Source organism: Lepus europaeus, chromosome 14, assembly GCF_033115175.1.
Source record: "Lepus europaeus isolate LE1 chromosome 14, mLepTim1.pri, whole genome shotgun sequence".
Taxonomy (NCBI): domain Eukaryota; kingdom Metazoa; phylum Chordata; class Mammalia; order Lagomorpha; family Leporidae; genus Lepus; species Lepus europaeus.
Window position 1 is genome coordinate 85,959,753 of NC_084840.1, and position 18,144 is coordinate 85,977,896.

General features: G+C 44.1%; 1 protein-coding gene across 1 annotated transcript in view; it reads right to left on the reverse strand.

Moving 5' to 3' along the window:
• The window catches only part of PITRM1 (pitrilysin metallopeptidase 1), a 36,413-nt gene extending 24,490 nt beyond the window's left edge, over positions 1-11,923 (reverse strand). Inside the window, exons 1-7 of the mRNA XM_062211089.1 lie at positions 11,840-11,923; positions 8,917-9,019; positions 6,721-6,827; positions 6,227-6,378; positions 4,375-4,489; positions 4,197-4,293; positions 2,569-2,729 (exon numbers count right to left, since the gene is read on the reverse strand). Coding sequence (XP_062067073.1) covers positions 2,569-2,729; positions 4,197-4,293; positions 4,375-4,489; positions 6,227-6,378; positions 6,721-6,827; positions 8,917-9,019; positions 11,840-11,895 — 791 coding nt within the window. The 5' untranslated portion in view covers positions 11,896-11,923. The remainder of the gene's footprint in view (positions 1-2,568; positions 2,730-4,196; positions 4,294-4,374; positions 4,490-6,226; positions 6,379-6,720; positions 6,828-8,916; positions 9,020-11,839) is intronic.
• Positions 11,924-18,144: the final 6,221 nt, after the last annotated feature.

Below are 18,144 nucleotides of genomic sequence, written 5' to 3' on the forward strand. Positions count from 1 at the left end.
GGGACAGGGTGGAAACCAAAAAGTCCCTGAAGACTTAACACTACTAGAAACTCACATTTGATCATAAAAATAGATATGTAAATGGATGTCCCTGGATCACACAACCTCAATGTATAAACATTTCCCCTAAGGTCTTCATGGTACTAGCAAACAAACCAAAGGAGGCTTATGAACAATAAAGGAGAGGAAAAGAAAGATTCCTTTTGTCATTTGTCATCACTGGAGGGACGTAGTGCCATCATCGCTCCCCCAGTACCAGAAAGACGCCCACTGCCTTTCGCATCAGCATGTCTATCAGGATAACCCAAGAACCCCAGCTGATGAGGCAAGTCAACAAGTATACAGGGAATTAAAGAATTAGAAAACCCTGCAAACACTGATAAAGAAACTGATGCAGGCAACAATTAGTAATGAATATAAAAACCAGGGACAGAACATGAGAAATTCAATCATCATTCACAGAAGGCCAGGATCTGCATCCCCCGATGGCCTGTGGTTGTGAGGAAAGGACAGAAATTCACGACGCAGCAGCTGGCTGCCGCTGTCTTAACCACTGACTTTGCATCCCAGTGGTGGGGCAACAGGTATCACGGGTGCTTGGATGCAGCAGGCGATTCTGAAGACTCCGTGGAAGAAGGCTTGACTGGACTCTAAGTCTTTGGATCTATACTCCAGTTCTCAGGACATCCAGGAAGGCACCAAGCAGTGGCAGAAGCAGCAAACAACTGAGTGGGTGAGAAAGTCAAGAGGCAATCTGGCCTGACCTCCCTCTGTTGTCCATGAGAGGCAGCACGCACACAGACAGACAAAATGCCACGTGTGGGCCTCAACTGGGTGAAGCAAACATCTTGGGGACACACAGGATCTGAGTACACAGCAAAAGGTGGATTGAAGAAAGTACGATATGTTTTGATAAATGTGAAAATGGTTATTATGTAAGAAAGTACAAAAACATATTCAGGAGTAAATATCATGAGATCTGTATTTACTCCAAAAAATGCCAACAGGGGCAGCATTGTGGTGTGGTGGGTGAAGCTGACATATGCAATGCTGGAATCCCACATGGGTGCCAGTTCAAGTCCCGGCTGCTCCACTTCCAATCTGGCTCTGTGCTAATGCATGTGGGAAAGCAGTAGAGGATGGCCCACGTTCTTGGGTCCCTGCACCCATGTGGGAGACCTGGAACAAGTTCCTGGCTCCTAGCTTCTGTCTGACTCAGCCCTGTCCGTTGCAGCCATTTGGGGAGTGAACCAGTGGGTAGAAGATTTCTCTCTCTCTCTCTCTCTCGCTCCGTAACTCTTTCAAGTGAATAAAATCAATCTTTTTTTTTTTTTTTTAAATAATCATGCCAATGTAGAAAAATACCTATTTAAAAAGTGTATGGGAGGGGCTGGCACTGCGGCACAGTGGGTTAATGCCCCAGCCTGCGGCGTCAGCATCCCATATGGGCACCAGTTTGAGTCCGGCTGCCCCGCTTCTGATCCAGCTCTCTGCTATGGCCTAAGAAGCAGTGAAGGATGGCCCAAGTGCTTAGGCCTCTGCACTATTGTGGGAGACCCAGAAGAAGCTCCTGGCTCCTGACTTCAGATCAGCTCAGCTCTGCCCATTGAAGTCATTTGGGGAGTGAACCAGTGGATGGAAGACCTTTCTCTCTCTGGCTCTACCTCTCTCTGTAACTCTGTCTTGTAAATAAATAAAATAAATCTTAAAAAAAAAAAAAATAAAGCATATGGGGATTCAGATGCTATTCAATACTTTTCTGTATACTTGAAATTTTTATAATTAAAATTTTTAATTTTTTCACAAAATATTTTTACAAATATTTTACATTAATATTTATTTAATATTAATGTTTTATTAGCAATACGTGAAACAACCAATTTTTCAAAAAGTATCTAAGGTTCAAGAACTTCATCCGCCATTTACAGAGCACCTGTATGTGCGAAGGACAGAGCTTTACTTGCAGTCCTGCGACATGGATGCCAACACAAGCAATCCCATTCTACAAGACAGAAACTGGGACTGAGAAGTGAGAGTGGAAGGCTGCCCGTAACCACCTTGCCGTGCCACTGCACATATGTAAAATGAATGTCCAGGGGAGGTATCTGCCACAGTGGTTAACATTTGGCTTGTGATATCTGCACCCCACATCAGACTGCCTGGGTCCACAGCCTACCTTCATTCCCAATTCTAGCTTCCTGCTAATAAATGTGTGCACCCTGGGAGGTAGCAGGTGATAGCTCAAGTAGTTTCATCCCTGCCACCCGCGTGGGAGACCCAGACTGAGTTCCTGGCTCCTGCTTTGACCTTGGCTGTGAGCATCTGGGGAGTGAAGTGGCAGATGGGAGGTCTGTCTGTGTCTCTGCCTTTCAAAATAAAATCAATCAATCAATGTTAAAAATGAATATCCAAGTAAATTAAAATGGGCAAACAAAGAATTTTATCAAGACATATACTTCAACAAACATTTCTTTGATAAATATGAGAGAAGACACGTCATTTAGTTTAAGCACGCAAATAATTCCATTCTTGACAATCTACCATTAAACTTGTACAACAAACCATTACCTAGCATTACTTGGGTGATAGTGAGTAGCGTGAAATTGTTTAAGTTGTTCCCATGTGAGCTCTGGGATGCACAACGGATCACCACCGGAGATGACTGAGTATGTATGATCAGGAAGAAGTCTGTTCTGAAGGTGCTGTGAGAATATCCTCTCATTATCTGTCTTAAAATTAAAAAAAATATAACATATACGTAAAGTGCAGTCATGTGCTTTATAACAATATTCTGGTCAATGACAGACCACACATGTGATGGCGATCCTATAATATTATAATATAGCCTCAGTGTGCATTAGGCTATACCATCTAAGTTTCTGTCAGGATACTCTGATGTTTGCACAAGGATGAAACCACCTAACGACGCACTTTTTGGTACATACCCTGTTAAGCAATGCATGGCCAACACATATGATAACATCACAGAACACTCAGGGAGCATAAATGTGCAACATCTTGCAAATCTGTTCTAATGGTAAACAAGGACATCCTGCTGCATTTGATTTGTTCACAACCTAGGCATAGGACCCAAGAGTGGGTCTTGGAAGGAAAGAAAATTTTCTTTTCATTATTAACTGGGTGAATAATTGGGTATCTGAAGGCAAGGGGATGGGCACATGAAATGAGGATGGAGGTACCAGGATCCCTTTTTGTTTGGCAGGTCGGAAAAAGTTGTTACCCTAACTTGAATTTCAAGAGGGTGCTTTGGAAGGAACAATATTCAGACGGAGTATGAGAGGGTAGGAAACAGTCCTCCAGCTGAAAGAGGCCATGGGCAGTAGCCTGGAGGCCAGAAGCCACTTCATGCACTTCAGAGAGACTAGGACAGACCAGAACAGGTCCTCAAAGTTGGGGGGTAGTGGGGAGAAGCATGAGGTTGCGGGTCCAAGACAGCAGTTCTCAAACCACAAAGGTCTCAAGATCCCTTTCCACTCGCAAAAAATCAGTGAAGTCACCAAAGACCTTCAATTGTGGGGTGTACGTGATCATGCAGGTGTTTGCACTTGTGTGCACATATGTGTGTGTATGTTTTAAAATAAATTCTCTGAATTCTACATTACAGTTGAGGCATTTTAAAACTAGTTACCTATTCATCCATTATTGCATGTTAACAAGTATTTTCTTGAAAAATACTTTTCATAACAAAACAAAAAACATCTCTGAGAAGAATGGTATGGGTCTGCATGTTCTGGACATTTTACTAATGTCTGGCTTACTAGAAGAGCTGGAATCTCCTATGTGCCCCAAATCCAGCACGTTGTGTGTCATACATCATGCCTTTCCATCTATGGGACAACGGGATGCTTGGGAAGAGTGGGAACAAACAAGACAGGGTCTCGGTAGTAGTGGAAAACGTTTCTATCTTGCAGAGCTACTGCGGTTCACACAACAGGGTCCCCACGCACAGTCTGAGAGGTTGGAGGACAAATAGCAGCCAGGCCCTTCTATCACCTGTGGCTTCTGCTCACGCTGACTCTGCTAATTCAAGAAGTTATCACATAGCAGGATAACATTAAATAACTGAATGCCAACTCTCTCTTCTCTCTTAAGTGTATCTATATTTTAACATTTTGTACAGGTAAGATTAACATAACAGGAGAAAAGAAAAAGAAAAAAAAAAAAAAAACACTTACAAAAGCTCCCTTCATCTCATTAAAGACAACTCCTTTAAAGATCAAGGGCGTCTGGGGGTCACTTGGGTTCTCGTGTTCTAGTCGCCATCCTTCCTGCCTAATTAGAGGCAAATGAGTAAATGAAAGTCACAGTGATTCTAATGCTGAGGTTTAAACCAGGTAATTAACGGTTACCTACCAGAAGTCTAGTTCCCGCAAGCATGGAAAAAAGGTTGCATCCAGATACACCGACAGGAGGTTCTGAAAATCCTTGGGATTTTGTGTGGAAAATGGATACAGAGTATAATCACTAGCTGTGGACAAATGAAAATAAGATTTTACAATACAACAGACTCCCACAAAAAATCATTTACTTTCAAGCCTCATTTCACTGTAACAGCATTTTTTTAAAACTTTTATTTAATAAATATAAATTTCCAAAGTACAGCTTTTGGATTACAGTGGCTTTCCCCCCACCCAAAACCTCCCTCCCACCTGCAACCCTCCCATCTCCCGCTCCCTCTCCCCTTCCATTCACATCAAGATTCAACTTCAATTCTCTTTATATACAGAAGATCAATTTGGTATATATTAAGTAAAGATTTCAACAGTTTGCACCCACACAGAAACACAAAGTGTAAAGTACTGTTTGAGTACTAGCTATGGCATTAATTCACATAGTACAACACATTAAGGACAGAGATCCCACATGGGGAGTAAGTGCACAGTGACTCCTGTTGTTGATTTAACAACTGACACTCTTGTTTATGGTGTCAGGAATCACCCTGTAACAGTATTTTTAACCATCAGTGGGACAGACAGTCTCAATCCTGTGCTCTGGATCCATACTCTGGCTCTTACTTCTCATCACCCTGAGGCCCAACGTTCTAATACTCAACACCACCACTTAACAGGCACTAGTGCTAATTCAGGGCACATTTATGTGTTTTAAGATCTAGGGAGGTTGGGCTTTGTGGGACAGCAAGTTAAGCACCGGCTGGGGATGCCATATCGGGGTGCTGGTTCAAGTCGTGGCTACACTGTGCTTCCAAACCAGCTTCCTGTGGGGCAGCAGATGATGGCTCAAGTGTCTGGCACGCTGACAGCAATGTAGGAGACCAGGACGAAGATCTGGATTTCTGACTTTGGCCTGGCCAAGCCCTGGCTGTTGCAGGAATTTGAGGAATGAACCAACAGGAAGAAGATCTCTTCCTCTCTCTGTCACCTGCCTTGCAAGTAGAAGGAAATAAGCATTTTTTTTTTTAATTCTGCAAAGATTTTCTTATGCTTAGAAAAACCACCTCATTTCTGTGACAGCACAGACTTAATCTGCTCTTGAATTTCACTCTTCCACAGAACGCTTTGTTCTCACCATCAGTCTATTCACTATTCTCAAGTTTAATAAAAGCCAAATTCAAACAACACTGGTGCTAATAATAACGCAAGAGGCCTAATGTTGTGGCAATACTCCCACAACAAAACTGTTTTGAACTCTGTCAGAAAAAAAAAATCTTTGCCTAACTCTAGTTTTTATAATACGACTTTCCTGAAAGAATAAACTTCTGACATTTTTCAATGAGACTAGGGATTCTTCAAAATGTATGCTTTTTTTTAAACATTTATTTTATTTATTTGAGAGGCAAGAGTTATAGAGAGAGGCAGATACATAGAGAAAGCTCTTCCATCCACTGGTTTGCTTCCCAAATGGTAGCAACGGCCGGAGCTGAGTCAATCCCAAGCCAGGAGCTTCTTCTGGGTCTCCCACGTGAGTGCAGGGGCCCAAGCACTAGGGCTACCTTTCCCTGCTTTCCCAGACGTTAGCAAAGAACTGGTTCAGAAGAGGAGCAGCCAGGACAGGAACCAATGCCCATGGGATGCCAGCACCGTAGGTGGAGGTTTAACCCACCACACCACAGCACCAGCCCCCATCAAAATGAATTCTAACACAATTACTAACTGCCAACCACCCTTTTTCCTTAGAAACTAACTGAATTCAGCTGGGCATGTGTGGCAAACTCAACAGCAACTTCGGTTGAGGACATCAGTCTTACCTGTGAAGGCATTCATGAAAGTGGATAATGACCTGTTTAACATTTTGAAGAACGGATCTCTACATGGGTATTTCTGAGAACCACACAGGACGGTGTGCTCAAGAATATGAGGAACACCAGTACTATCCATTGGCGTAGTTCGAAACTGTACACTAAGGCAAAGAAAAGGATAAACAAAATGGGGCATATTAAGCTTATGAGTGTCCAACAGCATTCTTAAACACATGACCACCTCGGATTACAAGAAACAATCATTTTAACATGGCGACCTTTCAACAAAATGTTTCCTGACTAGAACATATAAAGTCACTGATTCAGACTGTGTAATTTTAATATAATGAAAAGAAGATAAAAGTCGTATAATCTTTTCCATGTATTTTTGGGTAGCTCTGTCAATAAAAATATTAATGAGATATTACTTTACAAGGCCTAATGTATGGTAGATGTATTAAACGGAAGTAATCAAAAACAGGTCCTTACAATGCACCACATACCTGAACAAATTATTGGTGTCTTCTCTTGCGAGGTGTAAATACCTAGCTCCCGTGTTATCATGGCGAAGCGTCACTGCAGTCAGGCACAGCTCAGGAACAGGCGTTACCTGCATGCCAAAGCACAAGCAGCTAAACTCAGAGAGAATGCTTTCCTTCAATACACTGACAGAACTGGCTTTTCTGTCTGAAATGAGACAATGTTAGAAAGCCAGCTTTCAGAGCTGGAAAGAACAGACCATCTCGTCCAAATCCCTGATATAGGAAACAAGGAAATGAAGACCTAAAAAAAGAAGATGGGGATGTACAATTTTTTTTTGAGTGCTTACATTTGATAGGCATTTTCCAAACATGGCACATGCAACCCTCTCATCATCATTTACAGGTGGAAAGAAAAAAAAAAGCTCAGAAAGGTGAAAAGAAGCTGCTCAGATCCCACAGAGCCAGGACTCACCTGCTGTCCATACCCTTTCCCATATACTATGCTATGCCTGAATAATAATGGCTCATCCTTTGGATGTCCACTGTGTCTCTCTCTTTTTTTTTTTTTTTTTTTTGACAGGCAGAGTGGATAGTAAGAGAGAGAGACAGAGAGAAAGGTCTTTTTTTTTTTTTTTTTGACAGGCAGAGTGGATAGTAAGAGAGAGAGACAGAGAAAGGTCTTCCTTTTTGCCGTTGGTTCACCCTCCAATGGCCGCTGCGGCCAGCTCATCGCGCTGATCCGAAGCCAGGAGCCAGGTGCTTCTCCTGGTCTCCCATGTGGGTGCAGGGCCCAAGGACTTGGGCCATCCTCCACTGCCTTCCCGGGCCATAGCAGAGAGCTGGCCTGGAAGAGGGGCAACCGGGATAGAATCCGGTGCCCCGACCGGGACTAGAACCCAGTGTGCCGGCGCCGCAAGGCAGAGGATTAGCCTGTTAAGCCACGGCGCCGGCCCACTATGTGTCTCTTGCTTTGACACGTATCATCTCACTTAGAGCTCAGAACAACCTTGCGAAGGTGAGTGTCAGAATGAGCTTAGCCTGCAATGGTAGGAGGACGATCCCAGGAATAAACATGCTTCATTCAGCTGGAGTCCCTAGTGGGGGGATCGTCGCTCACACAGACACAGCATCCAGCAAAGTGCAAAGGCTGGGAGCGCAAAAAGGCCCCCAACAAAAACGGATGAATCCTCACATCTTGTGGGCTGATGGGGGGTGGTCATCTCTTACTTTAGGTAATCCTCTGTGTACATAGCCATAATTCTTGGTATTAAATAATGTGCCTTGTCTTCCAGCTATGACAGCAGTAACCTGTATTATAAATCTGAACTTCCTTAAGTGATTTTACAAATGCTCTGCCCCCATTTTCACGGCCTTCATGACTCGCTGCTCCTGGACCTTGCCTGGAAATGCCCACGTCACTGCCCTTGCTCAAGCCCTGCCCAGGGACACAGCACTATTTCTTAAGTGTCATCTTCGGCATGCGCTCTTCCTCTTCCACCAGCAGCTACGGCACTGTCTCTGCTCCTCCCCTCTCCTTGCCCGGGAGACTTCTGCAAGATGCTCATCATGACATGGCTTGTATCACAGCTGTGTCCGATTCTTTCAAGATGGTCAGCCATGTGCATTCGTGATGGCATCAAGCAATAACAGAAAGTTAACAGCCAGCAAGTATTTTAGTTATTACGTAAAAAAGCATTGTGAAGGGTCTGCACAAACAAACAAACAAAAACCCAAAAACCAGATCAATACATCTTAACACAAGCCTAAATAAATATTGATCTATCACCTCTTCTTTATAATTTTAAAATCTAAATGGCTCGGAAAACAGTGTTTCTACATAGGCTGAAAGCAAATCACCTGACAGTAAAACCTCAGTGAATAAACACAGAAAAGTGAGTCGGCACTGACCAGACTCAGTGAATCATCAGGTCTGGCTGCAGAAACGCCAGTGTGTTCAACCACAAAGACTCTGCTGGGAGCGCCAGTTTCTAAAACCCCGGCAGGTGCCAGGTTCGAAGGATGCAGGAAAGGGACTGGGGATGATTCACTTGCACCCCTGTTCAGCTGAGCACTTATCGTGAAATGGGGACGACGCCAGGGCCTGCGAACTCAAGGACGAAAGCTCCAGTCTCAACTCTGAAGGAGCTCATATGCAAGAGGTCGCACTCTGTTCTGTGTATCAGCTAATTTAAACAGCACACTAGGATGGACCCCCACCTGGTTTATGGTGAACCCATGGATCTTGTCTCCCACTTCATACTGTAGAGCTCTCTCACAAGCCGGCTGACTCTTCCACCTGCGTACTCCATGGTGTGCACAGCTGTATTTAAGAAAATCATCAAAGTTAGATGACGTGTAGGAAAACTGGTTAATATAACTCAGCAACACAACGAAAATACTTTCTTATGATAAAAATATTTAAAGAAAATGAAATCTTGCACCTCCTAAAATCTTGCACATTTTAGGAAATTAATTTCCAAGAAAAGTCATTCCACCTTAACATTCAATTTATCTCAACTCAGCTCAAGTTTCATAATATCAAATAATAATTATTCATTAATAACGTTGAGAGCCCAGGGGTCGGTGAACCAGGTAAAGCTGTCACCTGTTATGCCCATGTCCCATGTGGGTACCGCTTCATGTCCCAGCTGCTCCACTTCCAATCCACCTCCCTGCTAATGGCCTGGGCAAAGCAGCAGAAGATGGCCAAATGCTTGGGCCCCTGCCACCCACGTGGAAGACCTGGATGGAACTCCAGGCTCCTGGTTTCCTCCTGGCCAAGTCCTGGCTGCTGTGGCTATTTGGGCAGTGAACCAATGGATGAAAGATCTGTCTCTCCCTCTCTGCCTTTCAAATAAATAAATAAATCTTTAAACAAAATTAAATGCTGAAAACTTTTTATCAGTCCACATTCGCAAGAAACACACTCCCAGGTCAAAATAGCTTATTTCCACCACAAAATCCTGATATACCTCCATAGTCTAGCAATAAACTCAAAACTACAATAGAATCTCATCATATATCTACCAAAAATTGGTCAGAGTTAAAAAGAGGAATACAAGAACTCTCATTCAGGGCTACTTTGAGCACAAATTGGAATGATTATACAAATTATCTGGCATAACCATATTTAGAAAAATTGAAGATAAGCAATCCTTTCACCTCTACACACAGGGGTCTTCAAAAAGTTCACAGAAAATGCATATTCTGAGAAAAAAACTTTTTTTATGCAGAACACCAACTTATCTTTTAATTCCATTTTCCACAAATTTTCTGAAATGCCCTTGTATGTATGTGCTCTTGGGAACTTGTACATCAAGATATAGGTACAAAAATGCTAGCACTATTCTTTTTTTTTTTTTTTTGACTTTTATTTAATGAATATAAATTTCCAGTATACAGCTTATGGATTACAATGGCTAGCACTATTCTTAATCTCAAATTCAACCAACCTAGATGTTCATCAAGAGAATGGATAAATTGTGGATTATTCATTCAATAAAATAAAAATAAAGATGGAACATAGATAGGGGTCACATTACATTGAACAACAACAAAGAAATACAAAGACAGCATTATTCTAAATGGGTATTAGTCAAACATGTAACACCTATTGAAAGTGTGTACAATACTGAAAATAAAGAAAAAGCAAGGAAATAATTTTTGCAAGACAGAAGAGTGATTAGATAGAAAGAAAGGACAGGGTTATGATCAGTTAGGGAAAAGCTTAAGACTGGCAATGGTGACACAACTGATTTTTATTTAAATTATTCTAACTATTATATATCTTAAGGGATTTTCTAAACCAATATTCCATGTCACAGAAATATTTAAAGAGCACATATTCAGGGAAAAAACTGATACTGTCACTAGCAATATGATGGAGATATAATCAACCAATATTTCCTTATTGTTTTAGCAAATTCCAGAATTATGGGATGGAGGATTTTAAGAAGTTGTTCGGCCTCAAGAACATGACAGTATAAACTCATGTGGTTACTGGTTCGAGTCCCAGCTGCTCCACTTCCCATCCAACTCTCTACTATGGCCTGGGAAAGCAGTAGAAGATGGCCCAAGTCCTTGGGCCCTTGCACCCGTGTGACAGACCTGGAGGAAGCTCCTGGCTCCTGGCTTTGGATCGGCTCAGCTTGGCCTTTGTAAACATCTGGGAAGTGAACCAGCGGATGCAAGACCTCTCTCTCTCTCTTTCTGCCTCTCAAATAAATAAATAAACCTTAAAACAAAACAAACCCGAGTGCCAACACCAGGGTATTCTTCCCATGCACTTTCTGGTAACCTACTATATACATAAACAACACTCTGCCAAGCTCGCACACTCAGAAGGGCCCCCAAACTCCCCTGGTTTAACAGTAGTTAAACCACAGCATAAAGTTTCATGGTTTTAAAGTTCACGTAAAGTTTTGTGAATTACCATGAAAAACAAAATTTTTTATCATCTTCTTTTTCCCCATAACTGGAGTCATTAAAAAAAAAAAAAGTTCAAGTCCAGGAGGCTACAATTCTAGGAAGAGCACAGCAGGTTCAATTCAGTGATGAGATGTGGAAGCCTCTGGTCTCCAGTAACGCATACGCAATGGGAGCAGACCCACAAACGACCCTGTTCCTTTTAGGACACGTACCAGATCGCACAGCACTGATCGGCCTGGACCACCTACACCCCGGGCTGCCCGCTCTGGGGTCACCTCAGCTCCTGGGGCTCAGCCCCGGGGACTGGCACCACTGCTCCTGGTGCTGAGCACTTCCGCCATCCCCGGGCCCGCAGGTGCCTCTGGCCGGGCTCTGCAGAGGTCCCGGGGCTGGGTTCTGGGGTGTTCGGGAATGGCAACCTGCGGATAAGGGATCTCGGGGTGTAGGAGCCCGACACCAGGGGTGTCAGGGTTCACCAGCTTCAGCCGAGGGCTGGGAACCCTTGGAGGCCTCGGGGTGCAGGAGCCCCCCACCCAACGAGGACTGTCGCCCCCAAATACGGATGTCGGGGTGTTCCACCCCACGAACGGGGAGCTGTCAGCCCTGGGCCCGGAGAACTACCGTGACCCCTGTGATGCGCGCTCAGCCCCAGCCCCGCCGCCACTCACAGCCCCGCACCTCCGCTACCCCGTCCGCCCTCGGCGCCTCTCACCCGCTACTCTTACGCCACAGCCCGCCCAGCGCCCGCCGTCCGCCGCAGCGCCACATGGCGTGTGACCAGCGCACGGCCGGCGCCGACAAGCCTTAACCCGACGCACGGCGCGGGGCGGGACTCTGGCCGCGACTCCCATTGGTCAGCGTGGACGGCGACGTCCGCACCGATAGGCTGTCCAGGAAAGGGGCGGGCCCTCCCGCGAGGAAGGGGCGGGCCTCGAAGGCAGGGAGCGGCGAGGGGGACTGGACTGGGGGTGGGGGGATTCTGGAGGGGCGGGGCCAGATGCAGAAGGCGGGGCTCAACGCAGGGCAGGATTTGCTTGCGGGCTCTCTACGGGGCGGGACGGGTGCGGGTGAGGGGCGGAGCCTGTGCAGAGGAGGGTCCGGAGGGGGTGAGGAAGGGTACAGATGAGGCCAGGTGAGCCTAGTGGTCTGGCTGCTTTGTGGCTTTGGTACCTGCGGGGAGCCTTGTGCACCTGCTCCCTGGCTGTTGCACGCCCACCCGTAGAGCTAGAGTGAGCGTAAAGGACGTACAGCTGGCTTCCACCAAATGCTTTAGCCTTTGGGATTGGGTGGCTAGCTATATGAGGTCCGCAGGCTGCTGTGCACTGCGTGATGTTAAAAAGAACAGGAAGCGTATTTAGAATTTCGCCGGTGAACCACAGGACACGCTTCGTTACTCCCGCACGTGCACCTGCGTGTAGCCCACTATTTCTGACAACCTTGTTACTTTCTGCATTTTGTGTGCAGGAAGTCTGCACTTTGTATGTTCTAAGATTTCCAAATACCTCGGACCCTTCTTGGAAACGCAGGGCGAGATTTAAGGACGCGTGTGTGTGTGTGTGTGTGTAGGGGGCAGCCTGCTGCTGTGTGCTGTAGGAGACCTCTGGGCTGAACCACACCTGAGAATTCTTTGGGTGGGACCTGGGAGAAGTCAGGACAAAAAGCTGTCCTCAATTTCCTTAGAGCCCTTCTCTCTTCACTCTTCTCCCCCTCCCCCATCTTTCCCCTGACACTGATGCAAAGAAACTCAAATTTACCTCTCTCCAGACGCCACAGAGAAAAATGCCAAGTTGACAGCTACAATCTGTTTAAACATATAAAGGCACAGACAGAAATGAAGAGGGTAGTACTGTGAGAAAAACCCATAGAACATACACCAAAAACTCCATGGGGCAGCGAGTTCTGCACTTAACCAAACACCTCCTTATGGATGAATACAAATGAACCAGAACAAAGCTGTTAATAAGAGGCTACAATACAAACACACTCTGTGTATAAATCTCTCTCCTTGGGGGACTTAGAGAGATAACTAGTAATGCGTCTTCACTGCATCTCTGTGATCTTGGGGAGATACAGTTGGGTGTTATTAACCCTATTGTGAGTGCGCAGGAAACTGAGGCAGTGGCAAGTTATAGCAGTTTTCTCTCTGAAGAACAGATGCTATATAAATCCAGTAATTACCATTTACTCTGATGTTCCCATAGGATGCAGCCACACTGACGGGTAACCCAGATAAACACAAACAGCAAGAATTCATAAATAGTTATTCTGAACAGCATTCAACCCAGTTTTTTTTTTTTTTTTGAAGATTTATTTGTCTACTTGAAAGGCAGAGTTACAGAGAGGCAGAGAGAGAGTGAGTTCGGCTTTCCCAGGCCACAGCAGAGAGCTGGACTTGAAGTGGAGTAGCTAGGACTTGAACTGGTGCCCATATGCGATGCTGGCACTGCAGGCGGCGGCTTTACCAGGTATGCCACAGCTCGGGCCCCAAAGTTAGCTACTTCTAAAAACTGAGAATAGATTGTGACTTGGACTTGGAAGGACAATCAAGTAAACATTGGAGAGGTGAGCATTAAATAGTATCTCCCCCCCAAAAAAAAAGTTTCCATATTTGAGAATGCGACTTTATTTGGAGATAGGAACATTTACAGAGGAATCAAGCTAAAATTAGAGCATGAATAGTGAGGCCTTACTCAAATATGATTGGCATCCTTACAAAAAGGAAAAATTTGAATGCAAAGTCAATATACATGTGGGAAAAAGACCATGTGGATATAAAGGTAAAAACCAGATGATGTTTCCAGAAATCAAGGGATACATGGATTGACAGCAAAATATAGGTTTCTAGGTAAGTGGCACAATGGATTCTGCCTCATAGCCTTAGAAGCAACCAATCCTGCTAATGCCTTGATCTTCTAGGCTTCAGAGCTGTGAAACCATGTTTTTTAATGAAACGTTTGTTATAGTAGCCCCGGAAAACTAATTGAGAGGTGCCAAAGTTTTTTACCTTTGGAAGGAAAATAAGAAGTGATGTACCCGGGACTGGCACTGTGGCACAGAGGGTTAATGCCCTGGCCTGAAGCGCTGGCATCCCATACAGGCGCTGGTTTGAGTCCCAGCTACTCCACTTCCAATACAGCTCTCTGCTATGGCCTGGAATAGCAGTAGAAGATGGCCCAAGACCTTGTGCCCCTGCACCCGCATGGGCAACCTGGAAGAAACTCCTGGCTCCTGGCTTCGGATGGCTCCAGCCGTTGCGGCCAACTGGGGGAGTGAACCAGTGGATGGAAGACCTCTCTCTCTCTTTCTCTCTCTCTCTCTCTCTCCCTCTCTGCCTCTCCTCTCTCTGTGTAACTCTGACTTTCAAATAAATAAATAAATAAATCTTTTAAAAATTTTTAAAAAAAGAAGTAATGTACCCTAACATGTCTGCTTCCAGGATTGAGTGTCATTGATACAATCCCTGCCTTTGGAAAGCCTTCATTTCTGAATCCATCCTAAATCACAAGTGATCATTGTTGGAAGTCCGAAGTAAGGAATGAGCTCAGTGCATCCAAATTTAGGAATATAGAAATTTTTAAAATTGTTAACAAACTCTGTAGTGTCAGCACACTATGAATATGAGAAAGAAACTCATATTTCTCAGAAAACCAGAGCTCCAATCTTAGCATTCATCGATTCACTTTTTCCACTCAACAGGTATCTATTGTGTGTCATCAATTTTCTGATCAATGATTTTTGGCATTGATGAATTTGAATAAAGATTTTATCTTTCTATTGATCTTATAAAAATGGACCACCAGTAAAAAGATAAAAAGAAGCCAGATTTCATTATATTTTTTAAACATTTATTTATTTATTTGAAAGGGTGATAGAGAGGGAGAGACAGAGATCTTTCATCCACTGGTTCACTCTGCAAATGGCTACAACAGCTGGGTCAGGGCAAGGTTGAAGCCAGGAGCCTGGAACTTCCGTCCAGGTCTCCCCTGTGGGTGGCAGAGGCCTAAATAGTTGAGCCATTAGCTGCTTCTTAGGTGCACTGGCTTGCAGATGGATCAGAAGCAGAGCAGGAGGGACTTGAGTTGGAGTTTAGATATGGGATGCTGCTGTTGCAAGCACTGGCTTAACCCACTGTGCCTGAATGCAGCCTCCAGAACAGATTTTCTTGACATTTACTTTCAACCCCCAAATTCCATAGTTTTGTAATTGAGGTCAGTCTTGTAACACAGATCAAGGCATTGACTTCAGCCTTCAGTTTTATTTTCTGTCTGTTTAAAGTGACCCATTGGTCGGCGCCACAGATCAATAGGCTAATCCTCTGCCTGCGGCATCGGCACACCGGGTTCTAGTCCCGGCCAGGGCGCCAGATTCTGTCCTGGTTGCTCCTCTTCCAGTCCAGCTCTCTGCTGTGGCCCGGGAGTGCAGTGGAGGATGGCCCAAGTGCTTGGGCCCTGCACCCGCATGGGAGAGCAGGAGAAGCACCTGGCTCCTGCCTTCGGATCAGCGCGGTGCACCAGCAGCAGCGGCCATTGGCGGGTGAACCAACGGAAAAGGAAGACCTTTCTCTCTGTCTCTCTCACTGTCCACTCCGCCTGTCCAAAATAAATAAATAAATAAATAAAGTGACCCATTGAGAAATTCAAATTTCACCTCCTGAAATTCATCCTTCAGCTATATTCTCATCATGGTACAATTGATGTATAAAGAAAGATGTTCCCTGGAGCATGTTTACTGTGGCAAGTACGGAACAACATAAAATAAAAGTCTACTGTGGCCCTTTCTTAAATGAAATACATATTATTAAATAGTATGCAGATACTATAATAAGGATATTTATAATTTTTCATATCTACATTAATATGCTACAGACGAGTAAATGAAAAAAGAAAAAGAAGATATATGTTGTGTATATTATATATGTGTATTTTGTATGTGTGTGTATTATATATGTGTGTTTTGTATGTGTATATATAAACGCTAGCTGAAGCTTTTACTTAAGTGAGAAAAATATTGATTTTTGAATCAGAAGAGTTCTGAAGAGATTTAAATTTTGAACTTAGCATAACACTTTAATGAATGATATTGAATAAAACCTAAATAAACAGCAAATCATTCTGTGTTCCTAGACACCAAACTTATCATGATAAAATGTGAGGGGTGTGTGTGTATGTGTGTGTGTTTTGCAAATATGCAATACGATTCCAGTAGAAACCCCTAACGGATTAGTGGTACTAACTGATCCTAAAGTACTTATGAAGGGGAAAAGATTTAAGAATGGGGGTTGATTTTGAAGAAGACCAATGAGAAAGTCTCATTTTACCAGCTATTAAGGCAAGATTTCTTATTTAGGATTTATTCCTAGGGGCTCATCAAGTCTTATAAAACTATAGTAAATAAGATAGTGTGGAATTAGTCCAGATGGAGATACAAAGAGACTAAAAGCAGAGTAAACTCAGGAGATACCCCACCTACAGAGGACACGCTCAAATGCAGAAGCAGATCCCTCAATCAACATTGCGGTGCACCTGGGAGAAAAACAGAACTGCCACTTTGAACCCCGCTCCAGCTATGCTGAAGCTGTACTGCTTACACTACTTCTGAGGCTCAGAAAGTTTCACTTTTTGTTTTTTTGACAGGCAGAGTGGACAGTGAGAGAGAAAGAGAGAGAAAGGTCTTCCTTTTGTTGGTTCACCCCCTAAATGGCCGCTATGGCAGGCGCTGTGCTGATCCGAAGCCAGGAACCAGGTGCTTCTCCTGGTCTCCCATGCGGGTGCAGGGCCCAAGCACTTGGGCCATCCTCCACTGCCCTCCCGGACCACAGCAGAGAGCTGGACTGGAAGAGGGGCAACCGGGACCAGAACCTGGTGCCCATATGGGATGCTGGCACCGCTGCAGGTGGAGGATTAACCAAGAGAGCTACAGCGCCGCCCCCCCCCCCGAAAGTTTCACTTCTTTCATTCACGCTGTTAATACTCGTGATTTGAACTTTGTTTCTGCTTCGTAGAAAAATTCCTCAACATAGGAATGACCTCAGAATGAATCTCTGGGTTGGAGTTCTTACTCAAAACACAACATTCAGGACGCAGCTCAGACAGAGGAAGGCTCTCTGCCTGCCTGTCTTTCTTAACGTGTATTTGCTGGTGCTAGAAATAGTTTAACAGGAGATCAAATCTGTGTTCCACATTGAGAAAAGAATTTTAAATTTATATACCCATTTACTTAAATTCACATTCCCAGCAAATAATGCTCTAATGAAAACTATCAGAAGGGAAAATAGCGATCATGTGGGGAAATGGAGACAGGGAAATGACAAAAGGGAGAGGGAAAATAAAGACAGGGTCTTACAAAGAAAAACTATTTTCTTCAAATGTCTCTTTTCTAAGGATAGCCATTTCACATTATAAGTGTATAGTATGTTTAGATGTTTTAACAGTAACTAAAGGTGCTATGATTTTTTAAAAAATATTTACTTATTTATTTGAAAGTCAGAGTTAGAGAGAGAGAGAGAGAGAGAGAGAGAGAGAGAGAGAGATTCCATCTGCTGATTTACTCCCCAAATGACCGTAACTGCCAGGGCAGGGTCCAGACAGAAGCCAGGAGCCAGGAGCTTATCTGGGTCTCCCACATGTGGCACTTGGGACACTTGGGCCTTTTTCTGCTGCTTTCCCCAGGCCATTAGCAGGGAGCTGGATCAGAAATAGGGCAACCGAGGCACAAACCAACACCCACGTAGGATGCTGGTGTTGCAGGTGGCAGCTTTATTTGCTATGCCACAATGCAGTCCCCAAGGCACTACTGTTTTCATTGTGAGTATTTGACAACTTATATAACTGCACCACAGTTTGGATACAACACAGAGTTCATGTGTTCAACGTTCTTTACCTTAAAGACTTTACCACCGTATGTCCGTGGTTTGCATTCTTTATGTAGCAAGCCATTTTATACTACTTGTCACAATTTACCATGCTTTTAGCACTGATTTTTAAGGTAAGAGTCCAGATGGGATCATAATAATTAATC